At 32.8% G+C, this 19,603-nt stretch overlaps 2 protein-coding genes across 4 annotated transcripts; both read left to right on the plus strand.

Annotated features, from left to right (window-relative positions):
• The first annotated feature begins 556 nt into the window (after window positions 1-556).
• Window positions 557-12,629, plus strand: LOC114177756 (cyclin-dependent kinase E-1). 2 transcript variants are annotated; one of them, XM_028063264.1, is made up of 16 exons: window positions 558-847; window positions 924-1,034; window positions 1,122-1,225; window positions 1,332-1,374; window positions 1,533-1,631; window positions 2,748-2,817; window positions 3,228-3,322; window positions 3,474-3,507; window positions 3,609-3,693; window positions 3,861-3,938; window positions 5,834-5,881; window positions 6,185-6,217; window positions 6,461-6,569; window positions 11,280-11,483; window positions 11,596-11,662; window positions 12,168-12,629. In XM_028063264.1, exons 1-15 carry the CDS (start codon window positions 641-643, stop codon window positions 11,659-11,661), a joined length of 1,386 nt encoding a protein of 461 aa, XP_027919065.1. In that variant the 5' UTR covers window positions 558-640; the 3' UTR covers window position 11,662; window positions 12,168-12,629. The 2 variants fall into 2 exon arrangements, with proteins under 2 accessions (XP_027919066.1, XP_027919065.1); XM_028063265.1 differs by lacking the exons at window positions 11,280-11,483; window positions 11,596-11,662; window positions 12,168-12,629 and adding an exon at window positions 7,855-10,360 and having other exon boundaries at window positions 557-847.
• A 1,066-nt stretch (window positions 12,630-13,695) lies between these two features.
• On the plus strand, window positions 13,696-15,318 carry LOC114176183 (protein DOG1-like 4). 2 transcript variants are annotated; one of them, XM_028061135.1, is made up of 2 exons: window positions 13,696-14,764; window positions 14,845-15,318. In XM_028061135.1, exons 1-2 carry the CDS (start codon window positions 13,942-13,944, stop codon window positions 14,910-14,912), a joined length of 891 nt encoding a protein of 296 aa, XP_027916936.1. In that variant the 5' UTR covers window positions 13,696-13,941; the 3' UTR covers window positions 14,913-15,318. The 2 variants fall into 2 exon arrangements, with proteins under 2 accessions (XP_027916936.1, XP_027916937.1); XM_028061136.1 differs by having other exon boundaries at window positions 13,700-15,318.
• The last annotated feature ends 4,285 nt before the right edge of the window (window positions 15,319-19,603 follow it).

The raw sequence follows: 19,603 nt of genomic DNA on the forward strand, positions 1-19,603 counted from the left end.
TTATAAAAAGTAAAATAAAAGATTATAGAATAAGAATATATAAATTATAAAATTACAAAATAAGACATGACGAGTAAACATGGCAGGAGTGTAAGATAACAAGCACACTACTTAATTAATAGAAAAATAATTAAATATCAAGAACTTAATTAAAAAAAAGTATAAAATTATAAACACACAATACACAACAAAATTTTTATAAAGGATGAAATTTAACATATACAGAGACTTAAAACTTAATTAAAAGATTACAAAAGTTAAAATACATTTATTAATAATTTATGCCAGAATTTAAGTCTTAAACAATAATAACAATCGATTAAATTAGAAGAAACAACTTTTAATTTTGACAATTACTTGCATAGAACTTCAATTGTCATATCTACTGATAATATGCTACATAAGTTAATTAAAATGACCCTCTTTTAGTAAGACGAAAAAAATGATTTTTCTTTTTGTGTTGACATTTATAATATTTTTAACGATAATGTTGCTTTAATGACTAAGCTGAAACACTTTTGGGCCGAATTTAGTGATTTATCCAATGTATAAATAAACAGAAACCATTTCAATTTTGACATTCCAACTTATCCCTTGCGATCGAACAAAAAGAGTCTTCTTCTTCGTCCTCGTCGTCGTCATGGGTGACGGAAGTGGGAGCCGGTGGAGCAGGGCGGAGTGGGTGCAACAGTACGATCTGTTAGGTAAAATCGGCGAAGGCACTTATGGCCTCGTTTTTCTTGCAAGAACCAAAACCCCCTCTCCCTCCAAATCAATAGCTATCAAGAAGTTCAAGCAGTCCAAGGACGGCGATGGGGTCTCCCCCACCGCCATCCGAGAAATCATGGTATCACTTCTTTCCGCCCCCTTCACTTCAACTTCACTTTCAATTTCGGTTTTCTCTCATTCCTCTTTTCTTGCAGTTGTTGAGGGAGATTACGCACGAGAACGTCGTCAAGCTCGTTAATGTCCACATCAACCACGCCGACATGTCGCTCTACCTCGCCTTCGATTACGCCGAGCACGATCTTTACGTCGGTATTCCGTTCCTTCGAGGGCGTTTTTCGCCTTTTTCTTCTTCTTGAGTGTGAATTAAGAAATTGCGGTGTTAAATGTCGCAGGAAATTATTAGGCATCACAGGGACAAACTCAACCATTCTATTAATCAATACACGGTTAAGTCTTTACTCTGGCAGTTGCTCAATGGATTAAGTTATCTGCACAGGTCCGAATTACTGAATTTGAAACATCAATCTTTTTCTTTCTTTCTTTCTTTCTTTATTTTTTGATACTTTTTTTAAATAGACTTGGTATTTTTGCATCCCCTGTAGTAATTGGATGATACATCGAGATTTGAAGCCATCAAATATATTGGTATGGTTCTGGCTACCCCATTGCTGTACATTGGCTACTTTTATTGCAATATATGTGTAGTTTTTTTTTTTTTTTTTTTTTTTTCAAAATTGAACTTTGTTGCTCAAGTTTTGATTAGTGCATTTGCTGTTTTAGTTAAACGAACTTTCTTTGGTCAGGTTATGGGCGAAGGAGAGGAACATGGAGTTGTTAAGATTGCTGACTTTGGACTTGCAAGGATATATCAAGCTCCTCTGAAGCCACTATCTGATAATGGGGTATGATTTGGGCCATGTCTAGAAATTTGGAGGCCTTTAGCATAATTTGTATTTGAGGCCTAGTATTGTTTAATATAATTGATCTTTTGCCATTTTATTTTTCTAGCTTTTTGAGCTGCTAAATTATTAATCGAAGTATTATATGGTCAAATATATTTGATCTATTTTGCAATGTAGTTAGATAGGATTTAATCAACTTTAGTTCCTGATTTTACATGACCCCAACCACTTTAATTCCTTTGCAAAATGTCATTCTCTTTAGTCCTTCTTCCAATGTAAAACCCTAATCCAAAATTTGTAATGCCTGTGAATCACATAAAAAACAGGTATTTATTCTAAAAATTGTTCAAGTCGGTTCTCAATAGAGGAAATAAACTAACCTAATATGTATATAAAAGAACCAAAATTGAAAGAACCTTCTATTAAATGTGTGATCTGCTACACTTGTCACTAATAATTTAAATTAGGAATAAATGAGTTTGTTGAAGCCTTAAATGATTGGTGACTGTAGACAACTGCCAGTTTAGTCTAAATGCCTCATCTGCTCCGTGTATGTGAGTGTAAAACTCCTTTTGTAAACAGGGTATGACCTTATGATGCATTTTTTCATTTTCATCCACATGTATGATATCCAACATTTCATTGGTGTATGTAAGAAATCTTTATCTGTATCTGCATGTGCATGCACATACATGCATGGTATTCTTTGGATTTAAGAAACCAGAGCCTGGCTAAGTATATAATATAGACAAGAAATCATTGATTAAAAGGTGATACTTTCTACAACCAGAATGATGGATATGTTGGTTTCAAGTTACCTTCTTTTGCTGCCTAGTGTGTTTTGGAAGTACCATTAGAAGATAAAAAAAGGGCGTTCACACTTTCCTAGGCAGAAAATGGAGAAGGAAGTCTCTCCTTTTGTTGGCTGAGTGATCATTTGTGTTGGGTCCAACTTTTTACAAAAAACCTTTAGTCTGCTGCTATCATTCTCTAGTGTTTTGGTTTCCCACACAAGGGTTGCTTAAATTGTCTGTTCTCTTCCGCTGTCCTCAATCATCAGCTTGTCATGTGTTTTGATTATCTGGTTTCCTGAATATAAGAGTTACTGACTTGCAGGTTGTTGTAACTATTTGGTATCGTGCACCTGAGTTGCTTCTTGGAGCAAAACACTATACCAGTGCTGTTGGTATCCCTTTATTGAAGTTTTATTTTCTTTTTAAGTATTGGGTATCAAGTTAATATTTTTTCATATTTTCCTGTCAAGGAATTTCTGTGCTGTGCAATAGGTAGCTTCAGTTGCATGTTTTGTGGTTCTGTTTTTGTCTCTACTTTTACTCGAGATACCCACTTCAATGCGTTATGATTTCACTGAATTGGTGATTTCCACAAGATTGAAATAAGGTTTATATTTTAATTTATCCTGTGGGTGCTTGGGGGAAGCTCATCACTATGGTACATGTAAACCAAAGTTAAACTTGTCCACACTGTATAGTAACTGAATATGTGTGTAGAATTTTTCCTTGGGTGGGATAACATTTTTCCACTCTTCTAAAAATGGTCTGTACGGCATTCATTTTTCCTTAAATATACATTTAGATATGTGGGCTGTGGGATGCATTTTTGCGGAGTTGTTGACCTTGAAGCCACTATTTCAAGGGGCAGAAGTTAAAGCTACATCAAATCCCTTTCAGGTACTTGATGCAATAAGTTATACCTTTCTGATTCTGTAGTTGAATACTGTGCTACAAATTTAGTTTTCTTTGGGTTCGTGTTGAAATATTTATTTATTAGTACTAGCTTTTCCTTTTTGGATTTTTCATAATTATTGTTCCACCTGTGCAGCTTGACCAACTTGACAAGATATTTAAGGTTTTAGGTAATAATCTGCTTAGTGTTTTTTATTTTCCCTGCTGGTGGACATTCATTCTGTTGATGAATATTCTAGAGCTATATCACAGGACATTGTTAATGTGCCAGGCCATCCCACATTAGAGAAGTGGCCTTCGTTGGCAAGTCTTCCACATTGGCAACAGGACGTGCAACATATACAAGGACACAAATAGTAAGATCTTTTGATATTATTGTTAATGTGATTATGCACTTATATGTAGGAAGGATATTTTCCTTTAATATGTAGTCCTCTTTACTTACCCTTCATCCTTTAAAATTAAATTGATTTATTTGTACTGTGGAATTAATTGATTGTTATCTGTTTTTGTGGCTATTAAGTGACAACACCGGTCTCTATAATGTTGTGCACCTATCTACAAAAAGTCCTGCATACGACCTCCTGTCAAAGATGCTTGAGTAAGTTTGTTCCATGGATTTAATTTTTTTTTATTGTTCTATGCCTACACAAAACATTAGAAATGATGTGTTTCACTTTCCATTTAATACAAAATTGGACCCTAGGTGATGTACAATAACTTCTGTACATTTGTGATTTTAGTGCTCCCAAATAGTGATAAGTGGATAAGTGAGCCAAAACATTTCTTTTCCTTACTTTAGTGTTGATATGTAAAATGTAGGCTTGAGGTTTTTATTACTTTTACTTGTAATTATATTATTATCACCTACCTGTTAACTTCTTGTTACTTTAATAATCATGATCACTAGTTCTTTCTGTTTCAACTTAAATCCACCTCCTCCTGGTTTGTGTCATCTGAATGATTTATTCTTGTTGTTACACTTGTCCAACCTGTTGAAGAATCTACACGGTGATCTTTTCAATTGTGAAAGGCTGTGACACATGTTTTCAATGTAAAATATTCGCCATGTGAGCCATAAACCTATTTGTCATCTCAATTCTAGGAATTTGTTGATATGGGCATCGAAGGCCCATTTTACTACCCTACCTAAGTCTTAAAATTTGGGTTAATGATCTACATCAACCCCACAAACTTGACTTATCAGGTGAGGATTGCCCAAGCTTTTTGAGCTCCATTTAAGCCATATCTCTAGCTGATATTAGATTAAACACCACCCTCGAGATTGCAATTATGATAGGTTTCTTGATTAAAGAACCCTGTTCGTAACTCACACACACTCCAGAAACGTATGAACACGGGTCTTCTTTGCAAAAATGTAACTCCCAACACAAACAGAGCCCACCTATATACAGTCTCCTATTTAGGGAGACTACCCACTCCTAACCAACCTAATAGGCTAACTAATTGTTAGTTTTCTTTCTTCTCGTATAAACCTTCCATTGCCTATCATTACCCTCCCCTGGCAAAATGATATTTGATAGTGGCGAGATCCTCCCAAGTGCCTGCCTCGGGTCGTCCATCTTCCCACTGAATTAGAACATGGTGCACTGGCTCTCCTGGGTCTGCCTGTTGAACAATCCTTCTCTCTAACACCTTGCTGGATTTGTTTCTTGATTTAATTAGGATTATAATCTAGTATTAGCCTGTATGCACAAGGTTTTGTGCTTTATGTCTTTTGCAACATGTACTACACATACCATATCAAGTCAGTTTTTATTTTAGTGTTTAGTGTATTTGTTTCCTTTTTCTTCGTCTACCTAAAACTTCACAGTTTGAACACAAAATTCCCCCCCCCCGTCTTTTTTTTTTTTTTTTTTTTTTTTTTTCAGTTTTCTGTTTAAGATGATGAGGGATATCATAAACCAACTATCCCCAATGCTTAAGTTTTCTTTTACACTCTCCAAACAAGTCCTTTGGCTTTGAAGTGTGGGTCATGCGCAAGCCAGCCTACCTTTATCTATGTTGGAGATTCCACATAGACTAGAGATAAGGTAAATTTTGCTTTATAGTATATAAGTGGGTGCAAACCTCATTGTATAAGTTGATTTTGGAGATGAATTAGGTTTAAAGTCCGTTATCGGACCACTCATAAATATCTAGTTTCATGTTCGAGATGTGTATGCTTTGGCATAAGGAGGTGTGTTGGAGATTGAACATAGACTAGAGATAAAAAAAATTATAGTATATACATAAATGCAAACCTAATAAATTGGTTTTGTAGGGTTGAGTTAGACTTAAAGTTCACTTTTTTAATAATCTTGTTTCAACTTTTTTACCTGTAAGTGTTGGGGTGACATTGATTGGACTCTAGATTACTGGACCATTGATGCTGTAATAGTATGTTATAAACTGACTATTCAAAAAGCCTAAGCTTTACTATGAAGACAGATTAGTGATTTTACATTTAATATCAGTTTGTGGATTTACATGCAGATATGATCCTCGGAAGCGTATAACAGCAGCACAAGCTTTGGAGCATGAGTAGGATTCTTTTCTTCTCCTTCTTTGTTCTTGTGTACATTATGTGTATCTAACCTTGAAAATATGATTCTGCATTTATTTAGTTATTGGTTTTTCTGTTTACTGAATTTTTCATGTGGTTCTATCTTTTTTTTTTGCTTCTATTTCTTGATATATGACTTACGGTGCACTGAAAATGATGTGGTTGTCATCTTGTTGTATCAATATAATATAGTTAAGATTACATTGTGAATTTGGTTATTTTAGTTTTTTTTTGTAGTTCAGCTGTTATCTGACAAGCATCCCTATACTCTGTTTTGACAGGTATTTCAAAATCGAACCATTACCTGGACGGAAGTGAGATTCTTTCTTACCACTTTTGAATATTCTGGGTTGGCCTTTATTCTAAATTCAAAACATAAAACCTGGTTGTATCATTCTCGATCCCCTTTAATATGCTAAATTTTTGTTGGAAGATTTATAAACAAAAACATTAATGTAGTTATTTTTTGTTTTTCACAAAATTGTAGTCCTTTTGATGCCCATATTCGACCAATGTTTATTTTCTTTGACTGAACATTTCTATAAAATCATGATCAGTGCTCTTGTACCATGTCAACTTGGAGAGAAAATTGTAAATTATCCAACTCGTCCAGTGGACAACACAACTGATCTTGAAGGGACGACCAATCTGCCGCCTTCACAAGCGGTATGCAATTATGTTTGAGAATTTATTGCTTTAATATTATTGGGGTATATCATTCTAAACAACTATTGCGCATACCAAATATATTGTTGGGGTATCTCGGTCTATATATTTAAAATTTTCATAGAGCAGTGTATGAATGATATGATTCAATAATGTCCTTAAATAATATTTTAGCGAAATTATACAGACTTAAGTCTACTAGGAGCAACAAATTTTAGAAAACCAAGGATGTTCATTTTTTTATGGATAAGGCAGTACTTCAAATTGTAACAGTATTGCATATTTAGAGAAGTGAAGGACTATTTAGAGGATGTGGGTAGCCTATGGCTTACAGGATGGTAAGAAATTATACTGTATAAAGATAAATTACATTTTATTGGGTGGAATGTTTAAGGTGAATCAGGGTTATAACATAATGATGAATCATCTTGTATAATGATAAATTACTTTTTCACTTTTTAATGCTTTAAGATGTTTAGGAAACGAGACCTTTCAAATAGGCATATTATATAAGGTGGAATATGAGAAGAAGAAAAGGGGAGTAAGAGAGAAGAAAAGAAATTGTTCATATATAAATTTATGATATCTCTAGAAGATATATTATTTTGAACTTAATTGATGACTACATGTATTTTGAACTTTTACTCTTCCTCTGTTCACTGTTGTAAAATACTCCTTTATGACCTTGTTTTTGCTTTTAATTTTGTATCCAAATTGAGAGTTGATTGTAAAAAATTGAGCCTTTGTCAATATAACTATGATATACAAAAAAGATATTAGATTGAATTTATGTGGACTAATCATTTGATTCCATCCAATTATAAATTTGAGTACTTAATATCACAAAAGAGATATTAGGAGTCACTTTCTTAGAATGGTATACAGTTTCTCTTTAATTAAGTATCTTCCATTTAAAAATAAATAAATTCTTAAATATTATTGCTTAAAGTTAGTTAATTCCTTTTTGAATTTGGTTTTCAAATTTTTAATTTTAACACTCCATATCAAATTAATAGACATAGGGATAACATGTTTGGATTGAAAAAATGTTTTTGTACTTTCATATTCGATTTAAAAAATTATCTGTTTAAGTTATTCCTTTCTAATAAAATAGAAATCTTATTATCTGTAATGAATAAGTCCTTCATTATATTTTATTCTTAAGATATGTTATTTCACCATTGTATAACAATATTTTTTTGTCTTATATACTTTATATCATCTATAATCAATTATAACTTCAAAGTATCCTTGCATTAACTTGCCAGTTTTACATTTCTTACAGATAAGGGAACTGCTTGGAGAAAATGTAGGTGATAGTTAACATTAATAAAGTTCAATTAGATGGTGCCATGATGTTTATGAACAATTTCAATGGTTTTGCTATGTTCGGTAGAACATAGTTGCCTTTGTGTACCAGTTCGTGACAATTCTAAAAGTCTAATGTGAACAAGTTGTTCGAATCATATATGGATTGGTAATGACAAGTCATAGTTGGTATTAATGACTATTGTGAACAAGCCGTACTTGAAAACTTTTAGATGTTATATTATATTACAAAAGTTGTACACATGAAAAATAACAACCTAATTATGTAACGAGTTATCTGCATAATATACATCTTAGCTATATTATTTAATTAGATAATTAGTAAGCCTTTAGAATTTTTAAAAAATATTTGAAGTAAAATTATGTAAATATAGATATGTTTGAGTAAACTTCATAAACTTTTAGGAAAAGAAATAAATAAAATAAGTTTTTCCCAAAGCTAAATTAACTCATGCATAAGTTAAAAATAAGCTTTTAGAAAAGCTAATATGAGAGAATTTCTATAAATTAACTTATGCACTTGTTACTTTTAGCTTTGGAAGGAACTTGTGTTTTTATTTTCTTCTAGAACTGTTTTTATAGAAGTTTATTCAAACAAATCCTATGTCATATACAACTTGCATAATATGTTTAGTTAACAACTCTAGATGTCATACACTACATATATAACACACATATTTGTTAATATAAATTATGTAAGTCGTAACTATATAATTGCTTTAATACTAATATTTATTAACGAACTCAAATATTACAACCAAAATTTGAAAATAAAGTTCATTAATTTACATGATTAGCTTGGTTATGCTCCACAATGAGGGATCTTTAAACCAAATCATGCTCATCATATAAACGTAAATTTTATTGTCATATTGTGGTTGTGATATTTTTAATTTATAAATATAAAATAAGGCCTTAAAAGTATGAATAGTTATTCATAGGGTATTTTTTGATCCATCTATTTTAATCAACACAATAACACAATTACAATTAAGATAGCCTGTACTTCCTACTAAGGTTTCAACAAGAGTTTGTCCAGCTGAATTTATCCATGACATGCCTGAAAATGAACTTGTTGATATTCATCCATAACTGCTCTTAGTTAAAATAGGGTCATTATGTGCAGCCTTACTTTTGCATATGCAAGGAGACTACTTCTGGATTCAAAGCTTTACCTTTGATGACCACAACTTGTCATCAAAGCAACTTTAGTGCTATACTAGGGCACACCCTTAAGTTTGGTAGCTAAAGTTTGAATAAAATCTAACTCGTGAGCATCATCATTCTGTTTGTAAGTTTCAACCGCTCACAGACTTGTGAAATATGTACAATTTCTCCTCGAACTATCAACCACAAGCTTTTTTGTTTTCTTTCAACATTTTTGTGCAGTGTTTTAAATCCTGGACAGTGGGGCATAGCTCAGCTGCCATTGAAAACACTATTATGGGATAGCCACCATATGCATATAAATTCTAGAAAATGATAAAGACTACTCGAAATTCATAATATTCATGAGAAGTAACAGTTGCCTTAAACAGAACATACATATAACAAGTCAAATACAAGTTTGCTAGATAGAAATTGTTGGAAGTTTCACATTAACTAGAGATATTGTAAAAAGTATAGTATATTAGTGAGTAGAAATCTCATCTTGAATTCCCACATTTTCTAAGATGGTGGTAGAGCCTATCATAGTAAGGTTTGTTGAGCTTATTGTCTCACCTGTTATCAAACAACCACACAAATATCTAGTTCCATGCTTGAGACATCTATTCCTCGATGTGAGGGAGTGGGTTGAGGATTCTATATCGACTAGAGATATGCTAAATTTATTATATTAGTGGGGACAAACTTCACTTTCCTTGGTTTTAGAGATTGGATTAGACTTAAAGTCCACTTTCTGAAGTGGTATCAAAGAGTATCCCAACAAGGTTTGTTTACCTAAAATATTTAGTCTCATGTTTGAGACAATGAGTCTTGGGCATTGGCAAAATGGAGTGTTACGATCACTTATCTTTATCATTTTCACTGTTTATCAGTGCTGTAGATTTCATTTTTGGAAATGAAATCTAAAAAATAGCCTCCTAAAGAAGAAACATTCTCTTTACTCAGAGGGCTTTTTTGAAATCAACGGACACTCCTATCTCTTCTGCTATGGCAGGTCTTCACTATTTGGTCTCTATGGGTGCATTAAACTGATCTGCTATGGTGGCCACAATAGCAGCCAGGGTGCTTCCCTACACAGTTAAAATGTACTAATTAAAACTCTTTTAATCAGCATCTTGTGTTTGCTGTTTTGCACATAAACATGAAAGTTTTTGAAAAGACGATTCCTTTTCTCTGCACCTGAGTGTGAATATTTAATAACAAGACAGTTTTTGTTTTGTTTTAGACATATTTTGTCCACATATCAAGTGGTTGGCATGAGAACATTTGAGTCTACTAAAGTTGACTGTTAAATTGAACAGGAAGGGAAAGTTATGAAATTGTGGTAAATCTGTATATAGTATCCTTAATTTAATATATAAGGATGAAAAATGCAACTAGAGTAATAATTCAAGGCTTAAGGTGGTGGTGAAATGTTATTTTACCTTAAATTAAAAAAAAATTGACAATGCTTTGTGTCTAGTCTATACCATGCAGATTACATAATTTTAAAAGTTTGGTAATGTATAGATATATGTGACTGACTTAAATGATGTAAGTTATGTATGCCATATATGACTGTAATTTTTTCAATTTGAAAACTTATTATTTAATTAAATAAATATCGCAAGAGTCATATATTATGGATTTGACTCATGATTAAGTAAAATTAAGTTGTTAATTTTCATGTATATAATTTTTCTAATTTAATTTTAATCATGTAAGATTGGCATGAAATTTTCCTCTTTAACATTGGACCATCGAGACTTCTCCTTCAAAAAACAAAAAATCATAGATGGTGGAGTAGTAAATTGCATAGTTAAATCAGTTTGGATATTGTAGTATAGTTAAAAAGCTGTATATAATTATCTAACTATTTATTAATAATATTGGAATATGTGACTTTTGGGAATATGATTGTGTCGTATCTTTCTGCACTTAAATGTGGGTGTAAATAATCTGAGGGCGAGCCTGTCTGAAGTGATAAAAGTAGCCTTGTGTATTGTGAACTAGAGGTTGACCTAAAAATGTTCTTATGTGAATAATAACTAGGAGTGGAAGTGCATTTGATATCATTATTCCTTATTAAAATTAAAGTTGCCTTGCTTATTAAAAAAAATATCATTCATAGTAAAGTATGGTTTTATACTAGCTTGTGTGCAAGCTTATACTTGTAAACATGCTCTACACCTTTGAGTTTTAACTGTGTATGTATATTTCCTACTTCCGAGTCAGGTAACTGCAGTTTCTGGCAGCATGCCTGGTGCTCATGGATCTAATAGATCTGTTCCTCGGCCAATGAATGTTGTTGGAATGCCAAGATTGCCACCTCAGGCAATGGCGGCTTATAATCTCACATCTCAGGCAGCCATGGGAGACGGAATGAATCCTGGGAGTATCTCAAAGCAACGAGGTGTTCCGCAGGGCCATCCACAACAGGTTTAGTGTTTCATGGGAATTGAGAAAGGGGACAAGGGGTTTAACTTTAATTTCTTTTTTGGTAATTTTTCTTCTGCTGCTGTATATTCAAATTTTATTATGCTGTGAACAGTTGAGAAGGAAAGAGCAAATGGGGATGCCGGGATACCCTTCACAGCAGAAGTCAAGACGAATATAAGGTAATGCAATCCACTTATTTATTTTGGCAATGGTGTGGTGGTAGACGGGCAGTTGTTTTAGATATGAACTTGATTTCCCATTGGACTGGGATATACCTCTGAAATGTGAAACATCTTTTATCGGTATATTTTGAGGGCAAGCCCTAGTGCAACAATAAAGTTGCTCCCTAATAACAGTTTTCATATGTTTTAATCCGAAAACTCCTGTTGCATTTGTAAGGATAAGACTGCGTACGATGATCTCCCCATACCTTCGCTTAGTGGGGAGGAGTCTTACGGCACTCATTATTGTTGGGGTGGTTTTTATTGAAGAATAAGGTTCATAAGATGTATGCAAATAAGCTTCGAATTTTGCCATGTTTGTTTTAAAAATTATATGTGAATTTCAAAATCACTGTTTTACGTGGCAGGCATCAAGCTAGTTTCTATAATTCCAGCCATATTTAACCTGATGGAATGCCTAAAGTAACTATTGGACTGATAGTGAGATTTAATATTGTCTCAGGGTTAGGTTTCTGCTCGGAGATAGAACAAGTGAGGATAGATTTGGGGTCTCTATTGTTCAGTGGACTCATGCAGGACATTTCTAGACGCAGGATTTGCCCTCAATTCTCGCTAGCCTCGCTTTATTGCAATCAAAGATTGGGTGCATTCTTCAATGGAATTTTGATGCTAAAATGCTAACTGTAGTGTTGGAGCACCAATGAAGTCCTGAAAGGAAAAGGGAATAAACGCAGGAAAGGGTTAAGTTATTGTAAAGTACATTTATTAAAGTACATTTATTGTGATTACAACAATGCAATTCTCTTGTATTTCTCAGCTTTTGGGCAAGATCAATGTCGGTAAATCAAATATGAGCGTTTTTATGTTTTCAAAATGTAGCATTAAATCTATCAAATGCTACTATGTATTTGTAAGAATATTATTACCTCGATAGTTCAAATATCACTCGCATTGTTTGTAGGTATTTTGTTTAAGTTTTCTGTGAGATTGCCTCTGGGCTAAGTTTGCACTCAGAAATAAACTCTTAGCCTATGTTTGAACGGGGGGTTTTAGTAATTCATGAAAGGAAAAAGGTTCTTTGAACCAACAATTACCATCTGACAATCCTCTAAAAAAAGTAAAATAGTTTTAACAAAAGTAATTTTTCGTATTTACAAAGAAAACGAAAGATAGTAAATGGTAGTGTCATATGAGTGTAAAAAAACTTTGGTACAAAAGTACCATTATCCTTCATGAAAATACAAAATATATATTCAATTCCAAACACTTAGTTTTTCTATAGTAGTTCGTAGTTTAACCATCAAATTTATACAACAATCTAAATACATGTTATGGATTCTTTAGCTAGAAAGTATAAGTGTATTTGTAAATAGTCTTTCCATGTCTGCTTTTAAATGCTTTTGTTGCAATTGTTGATACCCGTGGATTCAAATGAATCGTATTTGGTGTTAATAATTTGACTTTGTTTAAGAAACACTCTAACTAAGAAATAAATGAATTGTATAGTTGTCAAAATCAAATATTTGTTTAGTTAATTTTATGTTGGTCTTGTTGAGAGAAAGTTAATTGTAATTTAAAAAATTGAAAATAGTAATATTTTACTAAAAGTTAATTGTTATTTGAAATAAATTAGATAAAGTTTCGAAAAGAATTAATTTTAATTTTTATAAGGAATAAAAAATATATTTAGTTTTTTTTTATATAAATAAGAATGAAAGTATTTGAAGTAAACGTGGGCTATTTCAATCCATACTTTTTTGAATTCCCTTTTCACAAACTCCAACGATCATCTTCAAAACTGAGGACAAACTTAGCTTTCAAGAAAGTCTCACGTGGAAAGCAATAAATATGGTGTATTCATTACATAAGCACTTGAGATATCATACAAGTAAATACAATACAATATAGCCGACATATTACCCCTCCCATACAAAGCTACAAACAAGTCTTTTATCGTTTTCCTTCCTCTAATCATGGCACCCTGCAATAAACACCATTATTTATTTAGTCTCATGCATGATCTCATCCACCATTATTATGACTTCATACTATTCTCTCATTTTTCTCAATTCGCCTTCACACACGCATTGCACACACATTTTATTAAATATCTTTCACTAAATACATTATATAGCAGCATATGTAGTTTAGTTGAAATTAATTCCCACAGATGACATACACTGAATCCAATGACATGTCTCTCCCTATAAAAACCACAATTCTGTGTACCTCTGTCTTGTGCTGCTCCTAAACGTTCTTCTACTTTGTTCTCAGCTATGTCTGAGGTTCCTTGCGATTGCAACCGCACCACTGAAAATGGTGCTGAAACTGAAAGCTTTCACCAGTTTTTTGAGTGCTGGATTTCAGAGCAAAACCAGCATCTGAAGGAGCTTTTAGTTGCAGAATCAAGTCAGCTAACAGGTGAGGAACTTCAGGCACTGAGTGAAAAGGTGGTTGAGCATTATGAGTACTACTACAAGGCCAAGTCAAGGTGTGCAAAGCAAGATGTGTTGGCCATGTTGTCCCCACCATGGATGAGTTCCTTGGAAGAGGCTTTTCTATGGATTGGTGGATGGAGACCAAGCATGGCCTTTCACCTGCTATATTCCAAGTCTGGTTTGCAATTTGAGGCCAGGTTCAATGAACTGATCCAGGGTCTAAAAACACATGACTTGGGAGATCTTTCAGCATCCCAAATAGCTGAGCTTGATGAGATGCAAAGGAGGACGATCTCAGAGGAGAGGGAGATCACAGATTTGATGGCAAGTCACCAGGAGACTTTGGCTGATGCATCAATGGTGGAGTTGTCTCATGTTGCTTCTGAGATGATTAGAGGCAATGAAGGAGGAGAGGTTGAGGAGAGTAAAGTGATAGAAGAGAAGGTTGAATCAGCACTGGTTCCAAAGGAAAAGGGTTTGGAGAAAATCCTGCAGAAAGCTGATGAACTTAGGTTGGGAACAGTGAAGGGTATTGTTAATGTTCTGACTCCAAAACAGGCCATTCATTTCTTGATTGCTGCTGCAGAACTGCACCTGAGGTTACATGAGTGGGGAAAGAAGATAGATGCCAGAAAGGGAAATCTTGGTACTGCTGGTGAAGGTAAAAACTGTAATTCATCAATTTGAAGATGGCAACACTTATAAGAGAATTGTGCTAACTTGGATTTTATGTTGTTGTAGTAAGTAACTCACAAGTTGAAAAAAGCAAAGAGGATGTGATAAGGATAGCTTTCTTTTTGGTAGGGTGAGAATGAGATCAAATCAAGTTAAGTCGGCTTTGAAAATGAAATTGTAATGCTTAAATTTGAAACATATGAAACAAACTAAAAGTGTTTTTTTTTTACCACACCAAATAATCTCACAAGATGAAGTTTAAAACAGTTTAAATATTCATTTTTTTCTTCTTTGAAACAAACAAATATGTTGAAAGAATGGTGAAAGAAAAGTTGAGATAGGAAATGTTGGAGAAGAATGAGAAAAACAAGATAATGGAAAGAAGCACCGACTCTCTCTTGTCGGCATATTGTTTCAGGGGTGATCATGTCATGAAACATAGCTGAACTCTGAACCTTTCATTTTTAGAGTGAAAATTAGGCTTAATTCAATTGTACAGGATTAGTTTACAAATTCAATAAATATTCTCTTTCAACTAAATACCTAATTATTTATAATATTCAATTATATTTTATTTTAATTGATCCTAATATTTGCGCTGGTTATTAGAAACAGAAGCACCAGATAAAACATTCTGCTTCCTATTCTATTATATGTCCGATTCGAGTTTAGATTTTTTATTAATTATTTTTTTATTAAACATTAAAAATAATTTATATTAATATTTTAAATATATTTTAAAACATTAAAATTAATAATAATTAATATATTATGAAAATATAATAAGAAAATAGTATTAGTAGAAAATCTAAATTGTCCTCGATATATAATATAATCCAAATCAATCACGAGTCAACAAAAGAAAACTATTGTGTTACATGTTCAAAAATCCAAATTTTTTTACTAAACTTGTTGATGTTATTCTCTACTAAATAAAAAATATACAAAAATATACTGTATTAATATTTTAAATATTTTTAATATATTTTAAAATTTTAAAGTTAATAATCATCAATTTTTTTTGAAGGCACGTTTAAAAAAGAAACCGAGAATTTTCAAGCCATTATTTGATGACCATGAAACAAACCATTTATAGGAGATTTTGGAATTCTATGTTTAACCCTTAATGATGGAACCTAATGAATTGACCCATTTGACCATTTTCTAATTTTATTGCTTCTATTACCAGTTTCACCAACATAATTGTTTCCAATCACCAATGTCATTTCTACTACATTATTATAGTTTTGATTTCATCATTAATATGGTTAACTACTTTTTTTAACTATTGGGTTACTATGTCTTATGTTGTTACCACCACTGCTTTTACTGTTGTTTATAATATCTTTCATTGTCGGGTCATTATTATCTTTACCACTATTATCTTCATATTGCTGTCACCACTGTAATTTATTTAAATACATGTATATACTATTATAGTTAAGGTATTAATTGAGATCGAACACTGAATACCATACAAGTTTATTCATTTTTTTTATTCTTATTTCATTATATACATATGCTTCAAAATGGGTCTAATATGTGAATAAATTTGACTCATGAGTTTGAGGCGGTTTAAATTGAAAAAAAAAATTAGTTTTTTTTTAAAAATTGGTCAAACACAATTCAACTCAAAATTAAACAAATTTGATTTAGGTCAGAGGTGAGTTAACATGTAATTTTCTGTTAATAACCTTTTATTATTTTTTTATTATCTTTTCAAGTACATTTTTTTAATTATTTATTACTTTCAATTGAAATTTAATAATTTGGTATTTATAAATATTATAACGTTGTTTAATAATGTTTCAATAATTTAGATGTTTGATTTATTCGTTTTTTCAATTATATATGTTAATATTTTAATTTATAATTATTATATATTTTTATAATTTTTGATGAAATAAATTAACATTTTTATTGTACTGTATGGATAAATGAGTCAAGTTCAAATATTTTGATTATACCGCAAGAAATATATAAAAGTAAATTAAGAAAATAAACTATCTTTAAATAAGTCGATTCATTTTATTCACCATTTTACGATGATCAAACAATATTATAAAATTTTTGTCCCACTAAAAATACTTAAATTAAATTGATTCAATTTTAACTCAATACATAATAAAATAACTCATGTGAATTAAGTTGATTATTTTTATATCTAATTATATTACTCACATGGATGACATCTTAGAAATCAAAGTTCTTAGTTTTTTAATTTTAATTTATTTATTATATGCAAAGTTTTTCATTTATCATAGTCTGTGTTTATTTTTCTATCACGTTGGTTAATCTTGTTTAAGCATTATAACACATTAAATATATTAAATATAGACGATTCTTAAATGTAAATTTGAAATTGGTCTATCATTAATTTTTCTGGACTCAATCCTGGTATAATTTATTTTATTTTATTATAACCATTGACTCATTATTTTTTAAAATAAAAATGAATACTTTGGTAGATGTCCTAAAATATTTAGTACGACTATTTAAAACATTATTTATGGTTTTAAATTTTAACTGAATAGTACTATTGTAAGACCCTAGAAAATAACGTTTTAAAAGTGATAGTGGTTTAAAAATAATGAGACTCGATTATTTTAATATTAAAAGGTTTTAGTATAAATAGAATTGTTATAAACGAGTTTCATTATTTTAAAACACATCATCTCTCTAGAAACCACTTTTCTAGAGTTCTCTGACTTCTCTCTAGAGGTTCTATCTCTCTGGTCATCTGATTGAAGAACCGAGACCGTAGGATTGATCCTCTCGGCGAGCTCTTCAAATTGGACCGATCAGTTTCTCCATTCGCGTAAGTTGAGTTTTCGCTCTTTATTTTAGTCTTTCTGTTTTCTGTTGCATGCAAGCCCTCTTCCGCTTGCATGCGACGTTTTAATCATCAATATGAGTTTCTGCTGCTCAGTGATCATAACGGTATGTCCTGATCGTTCTTGTGATGTTTCTATGTGGAGTTAGAGGTGTTGACGTTTTTAAGGCGTTGACGTTTATAAAGTTGTCTAAACAGGATAAAAGGTAAGGGAAGCTAATTCTGTAACTCATTTGATGTAGATTGTATTCGTGAGTGTTTTAATTGCATGATTGTTTGTGTAATTGATGATTGAAACTGTTGGTGTGTGAAATTGAGTGGTAGATGCCTTTGAGCGAGTTTGCATGTGCATAACAGGGAGGATTTCTGGTAGTTTCGCCTAGGCGAGTCGATCTCGCCTGAGCGAAAATACCAGAAGCTCACCCCTGTTAATTGTGCGAAATCTCGTCTAGGCGAGCTGGGGTCGCCTGAGCGAGATGACATCTCGCCTAGGCGAGCCAGTCTAGCCTGAGCGAGAGTTCGCCCAGGATTTGTAATTCGCCACTGTATGATGTCTCGCCCAGGCGAGATCAACTCGCCTAAGCGAGATTGACTCTCTAGCCTAGGCGAGACCATCTAGCCTAAGCGAAATTTCCTGCAGAATATTGGTTTTCCCACTGTTTTGATTTCTTGATGTTTGATTGGTTGCCTTAAGATAATGCTGGTTGATAATGCCTGTGATCCCTATGCATGTTGGACTGTATGAAGGAATTGAGTATGAACTTGATGTGAATGGAAGTATGTTAGAGTTAGGATTTCAAGGGAAATTCTAAGAGGAATGTTTTAGTGTAAGTAAGGACATAAGGACTCAGTTTTGGTTGGCATCCTGACGCTCCTAGTAACCATTAAGACTCATGTAGAGTATGATGGATTACGTCGGGGGGAGTAGCAGGAGGTCCTGGTCTATGGACCCGATCCGCCATAGAGGTGATGGGACTTACCTTGGGAGTGGTTGGGTGATAACCCCTTGTGTCCAAACTCTGCAGAGTTTGGGAACCATCGCAGGTGCAAGCCACCAAGAGATTCGATGTCGCTTACATAATCCGGATATTGAGTCTAGAGTCATGTAAATGTATTGTGGTGGTCTATATGATTCTGGTGATAATGAGAAAGATTGTGTGGTTTCTGTTTATAATTGAACTGCATGATTCCTTAATCAGATTAGCTTACCCTTGCTTTTTGTGTTCCTGTCTTGTGTTGTATGTTTCCTTTTGCGATGATCACCTATTCGGTGGGAGCAGATGTGGTTGCAGTGTCAAAGGCACTTCTGGAGGATGAAGAGCCATCGTGTTAGTGTTGAAGAGGAGGTTTCCAGTGGGAGCTTTAGCAGTGGTCAATAGTACAGAGTTTATTAGTTTAGTTTAAGTGTATAAGTGATATATTTTTATAGTCATACCTTTTGTAAGACTGTATTAATATATTGGGTACACTGGATTATCTGTTTTGGAACTATGATGAAACTCCCTATTTTTATTAGTTTTAAGCTGCTGAAATTGGGATGTTACATTTATGGTATCAGAGTAGTTCGTCCTTAGGATGACCTGAGGGTTGTGGGTTTGTCATGTCTTTTTTTTGTGTTGGAGTTCGAGTTTAGTAGAGTTTGTCTTTGAAACCGAAAGTATTAAGAACAGAAAACGTCTTGATAAAGTAATGAGGGTGCACACTCATGACTAGATCAAAGATTATTTTCCTTTCTTAATTTTACTGGTTTGAGAAAATAAGAGAGATAGAGAAAAGTTTTGGTTATCAATAGATGTTAGAGTTTTGCTTTCTGTGTCCATGTTTGTTTTGTTGCACCTCTGTGGTTTGCGTTTAGTGTTTATAGTGATAGAGGAATGCAGATTCAACGTCAACTTGACCTGCTTACCTTTGTGAGGGTTGGACATAACTTTTGAGATAACTTTTTGTCTCAAGGATATAGGTTTGTTGTATGAAGTAGATCGATGAGCGAGG

Source organism: Vigna unguiculata, chromosome 3 (genome assembly GCF_004118075.2).
Source record: "Vigna unguiculata cultivar IT97K-499-35 chromosome 3, ASM411807v1, whole genome shotgun sequence".
NCBI lineage: Eukaryota > Viridiplantae > Streptophyta > Magnoliopsida > Fabales > Fabaceae > Vigna > Vigna unguiculata.

Coding starts and splice junctions, on each gene's coding strand:
- LOC114177756 (XM_028063264.1), top strand. CDS start 641: ATGGGTGACGGAAGTGGGAGCCGGTGGAGCAGGGCGGAGTGGGTGCAA. Junction 1,375..1,532: donor TGAAGCCATCAAATATATTG/GTATGGTTCTGG, acceptor TTCTTTGGTCAG/GTTATGGGCGAAGGAGAGGA. Junction 3,694..3,860: donor CATATACAAGGACACAAATA/GTAAGATCTTTT, acceptor GTGGCTATTAAG/TGACAACACCGGTCTCTATA.
- LOC114176183 (XM_028061135.1), top strand. CDS start 13,942: ATGTCTGAGGTTCCTTGCGATTGCAACCGCACCACTGAAAATGGTGCT. Junction 14,765..14,844: donor TCTTGGTACTGCTGGTGAAG/GTAAAAACTGTA, acceptor ATGTTGTTGTAG/TAAGTAACTCACAAGTTGAA.